This window comes from Pyrus communis, chromosome 13, assembly GCF_963583255.1.
Source record: "Pyrus communis chromosome 13, drPyrComm1.1, whole genome shotgun sequence".
Taxonomy (NCBI): Eukaryota; Viridiplantae; Streptophyta; class Magnoliopsida; order Rosales; family Rosaceae; genus Pyrus; species Pyrus communis.
Genome location: NC_084815.1, coordinates 17,978,695 through 17,995,998, shown reverse-complemented (window position 1 = coordinate 17,995,998; position 17,304 = coordinate 17,978,695). Strand labels below are relative to the sequence as shown.

Below are 17,304 nucleotides of genomic sequence, written 5' to 3'. Positions count from 1 at the left end.
ACTCCAGGTTTATGAGAGTAACCCCTTGCCACCAACCTTACCTTGTTTTTCTGCATAGATCCATCTAAGTTTAACTTAGTCTTATAGACCTATTTAACACCAATAACTGGTTTATCAAATGGCTTATCAACTAATTCCCAAGTGTTGTTCTTCTCAATCATTGAAATTTCATTTTCCATAGCCTTTTGCCGTGATTCATCCTTGGCAACTTCTTTAAAGTTTTCAATTTCAGTAATACACAAGTTATATTTCTCATACATTTCTGCAATGATCTTGAACTTGAGAGAAGTGTGATTAACAACCTATGGACCTGCCATTCCCCTTTGATCAATGATCTCAGTATTTGAACTTAGCAAATCACAATCTTCAGTTGCTACACACTGTGCTTCAGGATCACAAGAACTCCCTTCACAACTTTGATCTTCTTCTGTTATCTCAGAGATTGAGATACTAACACTCATTTCTTTCTGTTTATTCCAGTCCCAACATGAATTTTCATTGAATACAACGTCTTTGGAAACATTTACTTTCCTAGTCTCACTGTTATACAACTTGTACCCTTTCTTATAGCTACCATACCTCAAGAAAATACACCTTGTACTAGCCAAATTCAATTTCTGTCTCTGTTGACTTGGTATACTCTACATTGAACCAAACACTTTTAGATGCTTAATCCTTGGTTTCCTCCCACTATATGCTTCAAATGGTGTTTTCTTATTCAAAGCCTTAGTTGGACATCTATTCAGAATGTCCATAGAGGTATTAATTGCCTCAGCCTAAAATTCAAGTGGAATCTTCTTCTCCAGCATAAGACACTTAGCCATTTCCACTATGGTCCTCTTCTTTCTTTCTGCTACACCATTTTGCTGTGGTGTATATGGAGTAGTGAGCTGTTTCTTCATGCCTAAGTCCTCATAGAACTTGTTAAACTCCATTGAAGTGTAATCTCCCCTTTTGTCACTTCTAAGCTTCTTCAGTTTGTAACCACTCTGCAATTCCAAGTAGCTTTAAACTTTTTAAACACATTGAGCACTTCAGACTTATATCTTAAGAAGTAAACCCAACACATTCTTGTGTAGTCATCTACAAAGGTGAGAAAATATTTATTCCCAGCCTTTATAGTTGTCTGCATTAGACCACAGATGTCAGTGTGTACAAGCTCCAAAGGAGTTAATGCTCTATTAGTTCTTCCCTTGGAAATGCTTCTCTGCATTGTTTACCAAGAACACAGCCTTCACACAATCCTTTAATGGCTTTGCTTTCTAGTAATCCCACCACTATTTCTTGTTCTTGCATAGTTTCAAACTGCCCATATTCAAGTGTCCCAATCTTTTGTGCTATATGAGAGTAGATTGACATACACTTGCCTTAAAAGCAATATGAATTCCAGACTGCAGCTTCATTGGAAAACTTCTATTTCCCTTCATTGGCACCTTTGCAACCATATTTGAGAAAGAACAGTCATCATACATTTCAACCTTATTGTCTCCAATTATCAAGAAGTAGCCATGCTCCATCATTTGACCCACATTACGAAGATTTTCTTTCAATCCAGGCACATGCATTACTTTTTTGATGTATCTTTTGCCCATTTTGGTTTCAACTACTCGATTTCCTTTGCCAGTTACATCAACAAGCTGTCTAGTTCCCATCTCAACCTTTGTTGTCATATTTTTATCAATATCAACAAGCAAATCTTCTCTACCTATCATATGATTACTTTACACTAGCATTAACATTATCACTAGCATAAAACATAATTGGTGTAGATTCAACTTGAGTGGCATAATTGAGTTGCTGCATTAGTTTTTTGCTTTTGCATTCTCTTGCAATGTGCCCAAACTTGTCACAGTTATAACCCTTTAGCTTGCATTTGAATCGACACTCACCAAAATGAAGCTTGTCACAATGCTTGCAAGGATTTCTAGCACCATCAATGGATCTGTTATCCCACTTTTTGCTTTCTGCCTTCCAATTCTTCTGGTATTTTGTATTTTGATTCTTAGAGAATTTAATTGGCTTAGGATTTACATTAAGACTAGAAAATGCCCTCTCAGTTTTGTTCCCAGAATGCCTATCTAGCCTTAATTCAAAACTCTTTAAGGAAGCAATAACTTTTTGCACTTCAATCACATCTAAATCCTTCGAATGCTGAATAACAGAACAAATAGAATCATATGTTAAAGGCAAACTAATATGAAATTTTTGAACCATCATTCCATAGCTTCGCATTTGATTTATCAGATCAAACAATTTTGTAAGATAGACAGAAAGTGAATCATCATCCTTCATTCTTGTATATTCAAATTCTCTACGAAGACCTGGCAATTTAACACTTCTAACCTATTTATCACCATGGTATTCTTGCTGCAGAATATCCCATACACCTTTTGAGGTTTCTTTATGAGAGATTCTGAGGAATATCTCATCTGAGACTACTCCCTGAATCAGATCTAGAGCTTTAGCATCCTTCATGAGTCTCTCTGTGAAAGTCATCTTCCCTGCACTGCTTGATTCTTCTATTTCTTTCTTCTTCATATCTGATTCATCACCCTTCTTCAAATTTGAGCTCTCAAGCCCTTTTTCAACAAGATCCCACAACCTGTGAAACTTGAAAATAGTTTTCATCCTTATACTCCAAAACTCATAGTTATCGCCATTGAAGATCGGTGCTCTTAACTCGCTACTACTAGATCCTGCCATTTTAGACTCAGATCACAAACAAATCAAGCTCAATTTCGAGTTTCTTGGTAGTTTTTTCATAGATCCAAACGCCCATCATCAATTGATCAAACTTGGATCTGATACCATGTTAACATTCATAAGACAATTATCTTATATATGAAATCAATCAATGATAATTGGAGATTATGAATTCTGGAATTTGAGAGAAAGTTGCAAAGAGAAGAAAAATGGAGGAAAGGCTTCTGTATTCATCACATTTACACGTACACATTGTGCACCATAATACCATTAGAGAGAAAAGAGAGAATGAAATATTCTCTCCTTACATCATGTAAATCTAACCATCCATTTCATCTACCCTATGAGATAGTGACACACGACATAAACAATCACTTACTCTAAGATTACATCTTAGTTGCACACTTCGACTGTGATCCCAAGAGATATATAGGTGTCAAGTTATGAAGACATGAATAACAAATTGTTGATAGGAGGATTACAAAATTTTCTATATGAGCATTATAAAAACATACATGAGAGATTTGTTGATGATACGTTCAAAATAAGAACTTGCAAATCCCTTGTAACTTAAAAGTTTCCCATACAAACATAAGAAAAATCATCACTAGAGGAACTATATTTCAAAGAGTGCAAAACAAGAACTATTATTCAAACGTTAAACCTTTTTGGAGTGTTATTAATAGCTCCCTCTATTTTCTAAATAGATTAATCATATAGCCATGAGCTAATAATTTAACTAGAATATCCAATTATAAACAATGTACATACAATGACAAGCATAATACTCTTAGGCCTAATAAGATAAATGGTTTCTGTGGTGACAAGGTAATCGGAAGATAGCCCTCGTGGTAAAAAAAAAAAAGATTTAAACCCTTTTTGTTTAGTCCATTAGCAAATTTAGTCCAAAAATGAGATTTCAATTAAATGCATGGGCATAAATGTAGTTTACCTCACTCTTTCTTCTATTCACAATCTTCATCTCTCTGTTTGTAAAATACATTATCTCATCCTTTATGTAAAACACATATCTTTTGAGCTGCCTATTATTGCATAAAAGTAGGAAGTCAAGAAGTGTTTTTTGCATTGCATTGAAGAAATGGAAGCTCCAATGAAGTACATTTTTGCCTTGTAGCGTTTCTTGCAATTCTCGACAATACTTCATTTAACTAATTTATGCCGAGAATCGGAAGTTGGTGCCCTGTGCTTCAGCAGCACATGATGAAATTGTTGCAGTTTCCGTTGATTGTTACAGCCAAGTAAAAAGGATAGCCCATAAACCTAGCTGTTTTTGTGCCGTATGTGATGTTTTCGAATATTGCTAAGGATAACCCAGAACCTTAGCTGGTTCCCAGATGTTGTAACACTGTTGATCGTCCTGCTGGTTTCAAGTGTAGAGGTTTATTTTATTTTATTTTTTTATTTTTTAATAGAAAACTCAGTTGCTATAAATGCCTCATCAATATACATATGCAATTGAGTGGTGTTAGACCTACTGCATTGTCCTATTTCCCCGCCAACATTATAATTCCACCCACTACAAAAAGTTAAAACTTTGACATATGTTGTAAGTTTATTTGACTGAACTATTCTAAGGGAATAAAGAGGGGGGGAGGCCGGTGGCAATAAGAGAGAGAAGAGAGATTTAATTGTGAGGTGTGTGTTGTATCACCCTATTGTGCCTTTATTTATAGTAGTAGGATAGGTTAAATCCTTACCTTTTTAGGATTACAACTCTAATAGGTTATTAACTACTAAAGGGAATATTCAAAGATATCCCTAGATACACTAGGATTTATACAATCACATTCCTATTCTAAATATGACTGCAACACTCCCCCTTGGGTGTGTAAATACTCAAACAAAACATCGCATCAGATCTTCAACAGATAAGGTAGAAAAGTTGATGAATTCGGCGGCACAACGGGCGAATGAGAGTCTCAAATTTAAAGAAAGTATGCATTGGTAGTAAAACTCACAAAACCTTACTATGGTAAGACCTAAGGTAGGTGAAAACCCATAAACTAAGGAGAAAAGCGAGAAGTATGCATAATGTCTAAAACAAACGTCAAACACGACTAAAGTAATGAACTCAACGGAGTATGATCATCCCAGGATGGGTGCCTCATCAAAACCTCGTTAGGTAGCAAAAACCCAGCAGGAAAAATGCTCCTAATCATAGGAAAAATGGTACATTAAGATCAAGTGAGTATGCATCAGGATACTCCCCCCTGAGTTATACATAACTTCCAAATAAGAGAACTTCTAGCAATTCAACTCAGATAATTTACGCATACTGATTCCTTGGATGAGCTTTTGAAAAGTAGACTTGGGCAATGACTTGGTAAAGAGATTGGCCATGTTTTCCTGGGAACGGATTTGCTTGACTTCAATGTTCTGATGCTATTGTTGCTGGTGAGAAAAAAAGAACATCGGCGCTATGTGCTTGGTGTTGTCTCCCTTGATGTATGCCTTCTCTAACTGCTCGATACATGTTGCATTGTCTTCAAAGATCGTCGTAGGAAGGTCAACGATGAAAGTAAGACCACTAGTGCTTTGAATATATTCCATAACTGCTCTCAACCAAAAGCACTTACTCGATGATTTATGCAGAGCGAGGATCTCAGCATGGTTCGAAGAAGTTGCAACTAGCATTTGCTTGGTAGACCTCCAAGATATAACGATGTCTCCAACAGTAAAGACATAGCCCGTTTGAGAATGTGCCCTATGTGGGTCAGACAGATATCCAACATTTACGTAATTAACAAGGCGGGAATCAACCCGAAAACCGAGAGGGGCAGCGGCTCCTCTCGGGGATTCATAGGTGTAGAACAAGTCCAAATCTATCGTACCCTTGAGGTAGCAGGAAATGTCTTTAACACCATTCCAGTGTCTATGTGTGGGCGCATTGCTGTATCTAGCCAAAAGATTAACAGCGAAGGAGATATCGGGTCTAGTGCATTGAGCCAAGTACAATAAAGCCCCAATTGCATGAAGGTATGGAACTTCAGGCTCCAAAATCTTTTCCTCACCCTTCTTTGGACGGCAGGGATCTCATTTAGCATTTAGAGTCTGAACGACCATAGAAGTACTCGAAGGCTTCGCTTTATCCTCATTAAAGCATCGCAACACCTTTTAGGTGTAGTTCGATTGATGTACTAGGATTCCATCCGAACAATGCTCAATCTCTAGGCTGAGACAATATTAAGTTTTTCCAAGATCTTTCATCTCAAATTCCGATTTCAAGTGAACGACAATTTCCTCAAGCTCTACGGGAGTTCCGGTGAGGTTCATGTCGTCGACATAAATTGCAACAATCACAAATCTGGAATGTGACTTCTTTATGAACATGTATGGGCATAATTCATTATTGACATAACCCTAACTTGTCAAATATTCACTCAGACGATTATACCACATCCACCCTGATTGTTTCAATCCGTAGAGTGATATTCTCAATCTAATAAAGAGTGTTTCGTGGTCTAGAACTATTTGAACCAGTCAATGGATGTCCTTCTGGAACTTTTATGTAGATTTCTGTATCTAGATCATCATAGAAATACATAGTAATCACGTCCATAAGCTGTATATTTTGTTTTTTTGGAAACTACCAAACTAATAAGGTAACGGATCGTTATGACGTCCATTATGGGGGAATACGTCTCCTCATAATCAATCCAAGGATGCTGAGAGAAGCCTTGCACTATGAGGCGTGTTTTGTATCGCATTGTTTAATTATTCTCATTACTTTTCTCACGAAAACCCACTTGTAATCCACGGGTTTCACATGTGGTGGAGTAGGATCTATAGGTCTAAACACCTTACGTTTCGCAAGCGAATCAAGTTCGACCTGGATTGCTTATTTCTAGTTTGACCAATCTATTCTACGTTGACATTCATCAACAGAACGTGGTTTAATGTCATCGCTAAGCATGATGTCAGTAGCTACTGTGTACGCAAATACATCATCGACGATCATCTCATTTCGATTCCAAACCTCATCCAATATTGCGTAGTGGACCAAAATCTCACGATTATCGGAATGTCGAATTGTCTCATCTAAGACATCATCGTAATCTAGAATAACCTTATGCGTTGGAACAAATGAGTGAGCGATGGTCGGATTCAAACTAGGGTCACTAGTTTGTGCCATTTTCCTCTTCTGGGGTTGTGAATCCTTTGAACCAAGGGGTCTGCCATGCTTTAGGGTCGGAGCAGATGATTGGCTAGTCACCAATGTACCAGGCCGCATAGAAGGTGCGACCTCCCTATCTTCGGGGACGATCCAGCCTTCCTAGGCTGTGTTACGGCGGACGAGGGGTACGTCTATCCTTGCAGATGCATTTGCAGCAGGTATATGCGATCTTGTCACCTTAGCTAGATCAGTGAAAACATCTGGTATGCTTTGAGCAATGCTCTGAAGATCTATAATTCGTCGTACCTTAGTTTCAGACTGGGCAGTGTTGCGAAAATTAGATAACCAAAATTAAACTCATTAAGTCTTGAATTTTAGAGCTCGCAAGTATACGAATCGGATGATTGTATAACATATAAGCACAAATATCGTCCCACATAGATCAAATTGATTCTAAAAGTTTACTAATTAAATTGAAACAAATTATAGTTGAGAACTGTGGAGCCAAAAATAATCACAAGGCAACACGTGGATTTTTGGGTGAAAATGACAAAATTACTCTCGAGGCACACCAGGATTCCTACGCACGAGCAGTGGGCAATCATCCCTCAACCAAGTCAAAAGTGCCCAAAATAGGTAATAATTCAAAACCTATTTCATCCATCATCATCAAATGCTCTCCACAAGGTAACTCCTAAATCATTTCTTTTTTATTATATTAATTAGCTCATCAATTAGGAAATTATTCTATTAATTAGCTAATTAATTGAATTTATTATTCAATTATCCCTAATTAGCTACAAATCATGAACCTCACCCAAAATACCAACCAAGTGGCCAGTCCTCCTCCTCCTAAAGGGGCCGGCCACACCTTATAAATACCACCTCATTCTCTCCAAAACTCAATTCCAATTCTCTTGCTAAATTCTCAAAATTCTCCAAACACTTATCTCTCACAATTCTAACTTTGGCATCAGAGGTTCTTCGGCCAAAGCGCCCCCCCGGTTCGTCGTGGGTGCGTGAGGCTCTTGGCCTGGACCAAATGTGTTAATTGTTTTGTAGGTGCAATTTTGTCTAAGAAGAAGAAGACGGAAATTTGCATCCACAAATTGGTGCTTTCATTGAGAGTTGAGTCACACCCTCGTAGAAGACTTTTGTATTTAAGGTTTTTCGTTTTCTTGTTCATTTGTAGATTTTTCGTACGTTCTTATTATTAGAATTTTTATTTCTAAAAATTCTTTGGTAAAATGTAAAAGAAAATTACAATGGCAAGGGATTTGGAAACCTTGACGAACGAAACTTCCTATGTTCAAAGATTTGGATCGAATGATGGAGAATGAGACGTAGCCCTACCACGATGATCCACAAGGCTCAACATGATGGCAAGATGAGCAAATTTGCCACCAAGGAGCACCACCACCATGGCAGCCACGTGGGCTACCGTGGTAGTAGGGAGTGGGCCAGCTCCATGGTAGCGAGCCCACGGTGAGCAGGGGAAGCGAGACAGCCACTAGCTCAGGCTCACACCACTTTGCAGTAGCAAGCCCAAGTTGATGCCCTAGCCTCGTACCCACATGCGCCACACGCCGAGCAGGCCACTTCCGCGGCCCAGCCCACTCCTATTGCTAAGCTGCTCCCTTGGCCCAGCCTGCTCCCGCGGCCCAGCTTGATCCCATGGCCTTCCAAGTAGCCCAGATTGGTCCAAGTTTAATACAACCATCCTGGCGTCAAATTTATGGGTGGACTATTGAACCGGGGGCATTTTCACCACATTTCTCCATGGATTTGACATTTCCCAACTCAAATTTCGCACCTGAAGTCTACTACACTTTCGCTACTCAAGGAGACACATTCCGTGCAAGCTTTTCCAACCCAAATAGAGAACAACACTTATCTCGACAAGTTATAGAGTTGATGAGCTCCCTCGCATAGCAGACAACCTTGGTAAATCAACTCTTGCAACGCATCGAGATGCAACATGCCCCTGACGAGGTGTCCCGAAGTAGGACAAGGATAGACGAAGAACCTCTCCAGCAGCATCCTAGCAAGCAACCACTTGACCAGTCACGAACTGAGCATTTTAACATAGTACATTCTCGAATGGGCCTCTGAGATAGCGTATACTCTTGTCTTAGTGCGTGGAGGAGTGTGCATTCTCAGTCAGGCCCACGAACAAACATACACTCACGATTGAGGCCACACTCCGATAATCAACATGAGCAACATTCTGGGCGAAGTGTTCATTCGCGGGAAGGCCCTCAATGAGCATCATCCACCTCACATCGAAGTAGGCAGCACATTAGACAGAGAGAAGCAGTCACTCAATCTGGCTCAAGTTTAACCAGTAGCCTGTGAGTTAGCCGCTCGCCTGCTAGGAACATACCAAATGCACTGCAGCCGTGGCATAGACGAACCGAACACATGGAATATCAATCTAAACCAACAGGACACGAATGGGGTAACCGAGAGCTCTGCCACCCTAATAAAGAAAAATTCAGGAAGAAGTAAAAAGGCTCATGGCTAAGTGATTGCGCCATTTCCCGTGCAACGAAGCTATTGACAAGGCGCTCAGATAAGACATGACCAACATAAGCGAGTTATCTTTCAATGAAAAGATCAAGCAGACGTGACTACCCCACATAGATTGCCGGATACAAAGATTATTTATGTTTCGAAAAACGCAGCAGCTCAGCCTAATGGCGCGTCGGGGGCAGACGAGTACCAGAAGGACACATCAGCCCAATTACCAAAAACCGGAGGCAAGCCTTTTTCTCAACATTCTAGACGATTCAATATTGAAGCAGCATATCATCAGTAGCCGAGCATCACAGACCTAGTGGTCCAATTCTCCCTACTGCGCACAACCTGGCCCAAGCCTTGCTTTTACAGCCGTGCCTACTTGCTCCACAGCTCTTGGCAACCATTGATCTATCACCATGACGCATAACTGTGCCAATCTTGCAACATGGCTCCCAGTTATGCCGATCTTGCCCTGTGGCTCGTGCCAACCAAGCCTCAAAAGGGCACACGACAAAACACCTAATTGTGGCGTAATAATTCTAGAAGCAACTCATTACGCTTACACCCTTACATGGGTTCCACAAGCAATTCGAAGTCTCAAGTAGATCGCCAAACAAGACCTTGCAGGTTGAGGATTATTTCAGTTGTCCAGTAGTCCAACTTTTTTCAGCTACACTCATGACAACAACTTCCATGCTCTCCAGTGCGAGAGGGTAAACTAATTACTCTCCAATGCGAAAGGGTAAACTAATTGCTCTCTAGTGCGAGAGGGTAAACTAATTGCTCTCCAGTGCAAGCGGGTAGACTAATTGCTCTCCAGTGTGAGAGGGTAAACCAATTGCTTTCCAGTGCGAGAGGGTAAACTAATTGCTCTCTAGTGCGAGAGGGTAAATTAATTGCTCTTTAGGGCGAGAGGGTAAACTAATTGCTCTCCAATGCGAGAGGGTAAACTAATTTCCCGACACCCATCTGGGTAAGCTCTCCAGTGCGAGAAGGCCATGTAGCTCAAAATATTGAATGCTTGAAGACCAACTAGGCAACAAATGGTCATGGAGAAGCAACCACTTTGCATTCAATAGTTCACTTATCCAATTGCTCATTCTACAGCAGCTGAGAAATCAAACTTAAGCAGCTTCCTTATTTTTGGCAAGCAGCCCAGGCGAGGCAGCCCAAACCGTGGCCCATGCCATGCCACCTCCTTAGCCTATGCCAAGCCGACTCTTGGCCCCTGCCAGCTGACGTGCCACACCACCCCGACAATTGCCCCGCGGTAGCACCACCCAAGAAGAAGACAAGGAGAATTAAGTTTTCTTACAACGATGCGGCATGGAGAAGACAAAGAAATCAATGGAAGATGATTATTTGCATAGTCAAGCAAAGAAGAATGCTAGGGAAGGGGGGACAAATATACTATAGTTTTCTCTCTTTCATGTAGGGATAAATAATTGCCCTCCGAAGTTGATTTAATCCCCTACTTAAGGTAGGCTTAAATAGGTTTTGGAGGTGATTTATTTCCCTTTTCTAGAAGAATCTAATTCCAAGTTCACCTGAGAATCTGCATCTGTTGCCATTTCCTACACCTGCTGCCTTTTCCTGCGAGTAGCCCAACAGGTGTGGGGGCATTGTGGAGCAAAAAATAATCACAAAGTGACACGTGTATTTTTGGGTAAAAAGAACAAAATTACCTTCGAGGCACACCGGGATTCCTACACACGAGCAGCGGGCAATCATTCCTTAACCAAGTCAAAAGTGCCCAAAATAGGTAATAATTCAAAACCTATTTCATCCATCCTCATCAAACCCTCTCCACAAGGTAACTCCTAAATCATTTCTCTTTTATTATATTAATTAGCTAATCAATTAGGAAATTATTCTATTAATTAACTAATTAATTCATTTATTACTCAATTATCCCTAATTAGCTACAAATCATAAACCTCACCCAAAATACCAACCAAGTGGCCAGTCCTCCTCCTACTAAAGGGGTTGGCCACACCCCTATAAATACTACCTCATTCTCTCTAAAACTTAGTTCCAATTCTCTTGCTAAATTCTCAAAATTCTCCAAACAATTTTCTCTCAAAATTCTAACTTTGGCATTGGAGATTCTTCGGCCCAAGCTCCCCCCATTCATCGTGGGAACGTGTGGCTCTTGGCCTTGACCAAAGGTATTAATTGTTGTGTAGGTGCAATTTTGTCCAAGAAGAAGAAAGCGGAAATTTGCATCCACAAGAAGCTTTAACAAAAAAAAAAGAAGATAGATATGATTTGAATTAAACTTAAATGAAATACAACCTAAAAACAAAAATGCATAAAATAATAAGATTAAAAAAAAAAAAAAAAAAAAAAAAAAAAGGAAACCTAGGGCATCCGAATTCACCGTAACCAATCCTACTTAATTCCCTTAATATGTTATGCTCAAGTAGTTCCCCAATATTGATGATCGATTTCCCTAAATTATTCTACGGCCATGGCATCTGGTTATATCAAAAGTATCTTTACATGTTAATCCTCTATGGCATCTAGATGAATTTAAACAAGTAAGAACCCATTAAGTTTTATGGAAATCGTTGGAAAATCACACAAATCCTAATTGTATGGCATCTACAAATAGGTGTTTATGGTATCAATTGCAAGAAGCTAAATCCAAGTTAAGTATGGCATCTACTATAACTTGCATCAAATCAGCCTAATTTAAATCTAGATGGCGATCAAGCATCTAAATAAAAATCAAGCGCATTACAAATAGCAAAAGATACTTAATAAAGATGAAAAACTTGACAATAACAATGCCACAAGGTAATTAAGTATTCATGATCAGGCTACATCGTAACCCTAGAAAAGAAAAGAAACTAGAAAAACTCTTCCCTCTTCCCTTCCTTACCGCAACCCCCTATCTAAAATATGATTTTTGGTTCAGTTTTTTATGGCTCTCTAACTTAATAAGGAGAAGTAACCTCCTTATGCAAAACCCACGGAAAGAAGGCATTCAAGAAAGAAAAATATCAATTAAAACCCACTAAAATCCTATCACTAATGGACTTTAAGTCCTTATTAAAAAAAAAAAGGAAAAATAAATGGGAATAATAAAAACTAGAAATTAAGTTCTCTCCTAAGGTCCATTGAATAGCATTCCCATGTCTATTTGATTCCAAAACTGCTCGGTTTCATCTTCTTGTTGTAATGCACATGTCTTTGCATAGCTAGTTAGTCTCGTACTCCACTGGAATTACTCTACACACCCAAAAACACTCATTTTTCATTTCATTTATGCATAACTTCAGTATTGCATTTAACCCATTCATATATACAAAATCCAAATGAAGTATATGATAAAAATATATGAAAATATTTACACATCAAGTAGTACGGGAATCTAAATGAGACATAGTGGGAGCATACCACGACAATTCGCGGCGTTCTTCAAGAACGATAGCGTGCTTATCTCCCCCTAACAATGGGAAGATTGTCTCATCAAAGTGACAATCCGAAAAACGTGCGGTAAAGAGATCTCCTGTCAAGGGCTCTAAATAGCGAGTAATTGATGGCAAATCATAACTGACATAGATTCCCTTTTTCTTTGAGGACCCATTTTGGTACGTAGTGGCAGCTCTATTGGCACATAAATTGGGCACCCAAACACACGTAAATGTAAGACGTTAGGCTCGTACCTAGTAAGCAACTATAACGGTGAATAAGTTTAGGTAACGGTGGGCCTCAGGCGGACCAACATAGCTATGTGCAATATTGCATAGCCCTAGACAGATACCGGTAGTTTGGTTCACATAACCAAAGTCCAAGCTATCAATTGAAGGTGCTTTATGAAAGCTTTTGCCACGCTGTTTTGGTTGTGAACATGGGGTACATGATGTTCGACTTCAATCTTAATTAACATGCAATAATCGTCAAAAGTTTGTGATGTAAACTCTCCAGTGTTATCCAGTTAAATCGACTTGATCAGATAGTTAGGATGGTGAGCCCTTAGCTTAATAATTTGTGCTAGAAGTTTCGCAAATGTAGCGTTTGTGTGTGGACAATAAGCAAACATATGACCATCGTGTTGATGCATCAACGAACACCATAAAGTATCTAAATGGTCCGTATGTTGGTTGGATAGGTCCACAAATATCCCATTGAATCCTTTGAATAAATTTAGGAGGGTTGTGAATAATCTTTGTAATTGAGGGTTGAGTATTCAACTTCCCCAAAGAACACGTTTTGCATGGCGAAAATCCAACGTAAGGAGGTAAATGATGCCCATGTGATGATTTAAGGATATGACGCATCATGTCACATCCAAGATGTCTCATATGGTCATGCCAAAGCAACAAAGTGCTCTGGAACTCAGGCACAGGGCCGGCCACATGGGCTTCTATGTTGCGAATGGTTGTTATGTACAACCCACTCGGGAGACATTCCAACTTCTCGTGAATACGCTTTTGGCCATACTCATAAAAAGTGATACAAAAAAATTTAGATCGATTATCTTCAATGGTTTCAATATGATATTGATTGCCTCGAATATCTCTAAAACTCAACAACATTCTTCCGGAACGTGGAGAATAGAGGGTCTCTTTAATGTTTAAGACAATACCATTGGATAATATGATACAGGCCTTTCCGTATCCTTCAATCAGGTTAGATGAGCCTGAGAGAGTTGTCAGAAGTACTTTCTTAGGTATGAAGTTTGTAAAATAGTGTCGCTCACGCAATATGGTGTACATGGTTGCACTATCAACCAGACAACTACCTAGAAATAAATTGATTGAATTGGTCACATGCATAAATATAATTCCATTCATTCAATTAATCAATTCGAGAAATAATATCCATAAAAGAATTATCCATAATCCAAAACCAAACAAATTGTTCCAAATACTTAGAAAAATTGTCCAAAAATTAAACCATAAACCTAAAAATTAGGGGGGGGGGGGGGGTCCTTCCACTCCTAATAGGTTTAGCCACTATGGGTAAAAATACCCTAAAAACATGTCTAGAAGAATAAAACTTATTCTTCCATAGGAGCTGATGCCTCCTGAAAATCTGATATCTTCATGGATGTAGTAGCATCTACGGGATATTCCATATGGCCAAAGTTAGACTCATGACGGGAATGATACTTGGCGATGGCCTAGAGGGTAGCTCTAATACCCTTTGCAGTAAGATGGAGCTTCACGTCTTGAACCCACTTAAGGTAGTTTCTTCTAGATATTTCCATAGCGGCGAAATCGAGCTTATCAAGTTCGACATGTCCCTAAAACGAAGGGTACAACAAAACATGGTTAGTCATATGGTAGTCCATAGACATACATCGTAGAACATTATAGTTCTATAGACATGTATTAGTTTAATTTAAGCATGAAAGCTACAGGTTTCATGTGGTAAGTTTTGAATGAAAACTTCGGGTTTCAAAGGCACTAAATATGAAACTACAGGTTCAATTTAGTTTTATGAACGATTAGTTCATAAAGGAGAGGTTCTTGCAAGAACACAAAATGCAATATGTTGATTTAAGTGTAGGTGATTTGAGTTGTTTCGGGAACTCAAGTGTGAGAGCTTCGGGACTACGAAAGGATGTCAATGGTTTAAGGTATGTAAATAAATTATTGAATCGTTAATGTACAAAAGTGATATTCAGGTTAATAATTTTGGATTAATTATCAGATTAATGGATTGCAATTCACTTTTAATTAATTCAATAGATCGAGACCAAACGGGGTCGATCGTGGAAGCAAAATAATAACAGACAAGTCATATTAAATTAGAATTAATTAGCATAAACCAAAGTACCCCGAAAAAAATATTTGGGTATAATTTATAACGTGAAGATGCCAAAAATTGGCGTTGGGTCAAAAAAATAATGCTGGATTGAGCCTTGCAGTTCGGTTGTAGGCTTATTGGGCCATGGTGAGAGCTGCAAGCCTTTGGGCCCTGTGGTCTGGGGAGTCGAGTAGCAAAACCTGCTGGCTTTTGGCCTAAAAACCATGCACGGGTGCAGGCCTAGCGTGTGCTGGCCTATAAGTTGGTGCGGGGAAGCCCAGCTAAAGCTGGATTTCAGGCTTTTGGGTTGGCCCAAGTCAAGCCCAGGAGCATAAGGTTGCTGGTTAGTAGGCCGAAGGCTAGGGCGAAGCCCAACAAGCAATAGGCTGATGCGGGTACGCCTGTCATGGGTCAAGGGAAGCCCAGCAACTCTAGGCTGCTGGGCCAAGGACACGCGGGACAGGGCCAAAAAGGCTATATGCTTTTCGGTTTGGGTTGGGGGACTTCAGGCCCATGTAAGCCTACTAGGCTGAATGCCTGACGCCTTTGTGCATGAGCAGCAAAGCCCAAAGGGCTACTGCCGTGTGGTCCAAGGTGTCTAAATGACACCGTTCATGATTTGCTCCACGCTGCTGGGTTATAGGCCAGTGCGGTGGTTCGGCGGTGATGCCACAGCAGTGCAGCTGCTGTGCCGTATAATCCTAGATTTTTCTTCTTTGTTTTTTGACATCTCTAGGGTTTAAAAAACATAAATTGCTTTTAATTTATTTATATGCTTTGACACACAAATTTCATATAGCAATATAATTGCGTAATGCTTGAAACATACATATATATATATATATATTGACAAATATATGAAACATATACAATATATCAATATATATATATATGTATATATCAGAAGGAAAATATAAATATAGGGGGTTCATATATCATGGTGAATGTTTTCATGCTTTGTGGATGTTTCGAATATCTTACTTTATTTTAAGCATGCCTGATTGGCGAAAAAACAAATAAAAGCCTTTGAATTTGGTAAAAGAGAGTCTCCTCCTACGATTCTTCAGTTCCTTAGCTTTCGGCAAGAGCGTGTTGATAATGTGTTGTAGGCCTATTTGACTGAACTATTCTAAGGGAATAAAGAAGGGGAGGCCGGCGACAATAAGAGAGAGAAAGAAGAGAGATTTAATTGTGAGGTGTGTGTTGTATCACTCCATTGTGTCTTTATTTATAATAGTAGGACACGTTAAATCCTTACCCTTATAGGCTTACAACTCTAATAGGATATTAACTACTAAAGGGAATATTCAAAGATATCATTAGATACACTAGGATTTACACAATCACTTCCTATTCTAAATATGACTACAACAACATCTTAATTTTCCACCCACTATTATTCCTAAACTAATCGTTAACACAACACCTCTATTGTCCTACTTCCTCCCTGAACTTTCTTTACACTAAAATCAAGATTGCAAATCTCTAACAGTCAAGATTGAACAAACCCAGAAATTAACTTCTACGAAAAAAAAAGGGTGAAAATTTACAACCTTGAAAGCCACATAGTCATTGGTTTAGTTGGAGAATTGCAGAGAGCAAGAGATATGCTTCCCAAATTAGACTAATTTCGTTTGAATCAAAAGAATTAAATCCAAAAAGTGATAGTGTTTGGGTTATTATTTGAACATGGGCTGCAAGTATGAGAAAGCCCAGAGATGCCGATTAGAAGAAGACTTACTCGAAGCCCCAACACCAGGTCGAGAGACAAATTAGCGCATCCCCATTAATGCATAAACCATGTGCTTATGATTTAAATGACAAGTGATGGAGACTAACTCACAATCAGCCAACAAGCATTTTTCAGTGGCAATACAAGTAAAGAGCTGATGAATCACTACCCTTCAGATGCTTTCGGGCAAGAACAAAGTCATAACAGTCGGGCTAATTGGCCTATAAAAGGAGGAAGAAGCCCTAGAGACAAGCAAACTTGACCAATCAAACAAACAAACAAACAAACTTTGCTCTCAATCCAGATTTGCATCCAAAAGCTGAAATCAACCTAGATTCAATCCTTTTTAGTGACAAGCTATCTCTTTCTCTAGTTTAAAAGCTCTGCTACTTCCCTCAGTGGTGTAGTATCAATTTCCTTGTGTAAACTTGTTTACCATCCACCCCTTTCTACA

At 39.2% G+C, this 17,304-nt stretch overlaps 1 protein-coding gene across 1 annotated transcript; it reads right to left on the bottom strand.

The window, feature by feature from the left end:
• Positions 1–776: 776 nt before the first annotated feature.
• On the bottom strand, positions 777–2,703 carry LOC137712289 (uncharacterized). The gene is made up of 4 exons (XM_068451392.1): positions 2,386–2,703; positions 1,890–2,151; positions 1,362–1,705; positions 777–989 (listed from the first exon to the last, which is right to left on the bottom strand). The coding sequence occupies exons 1-4, from the start codon at positions 2,701–2,703 to the stop codon at positions 777–779; spliced, it is 1,137 nt and encodes a 378-aa protein (XP_068307493.1).
• Between the last annotated feature and the right edge of the window lie 14,601 nt (positions 2,704–17,304).

Coding starts and splice junctions, on each gene's coding strand:
- LOC137712289 (XM_068451392.1), bottom strand. CDS start 2,703: ATGGCAGGATCTAGTAGTAGCGAGTTAAGAGCACCGATCTTCAATGGC. Junction 1,706..1,889: donor TTGTGACAAGCTTCATTTTG/GTGAGTGTCGAT, acceptor ATCATATGATAG/GTAGAGAAGATTTGCTTGTT. Junction 990..1,361: donor ATATTGCTTTTAAGGCAAGT/GTATGTCAATCT, acceptor TTGGAATTGCAG/AGTGGTTACAAACTGAAGAA.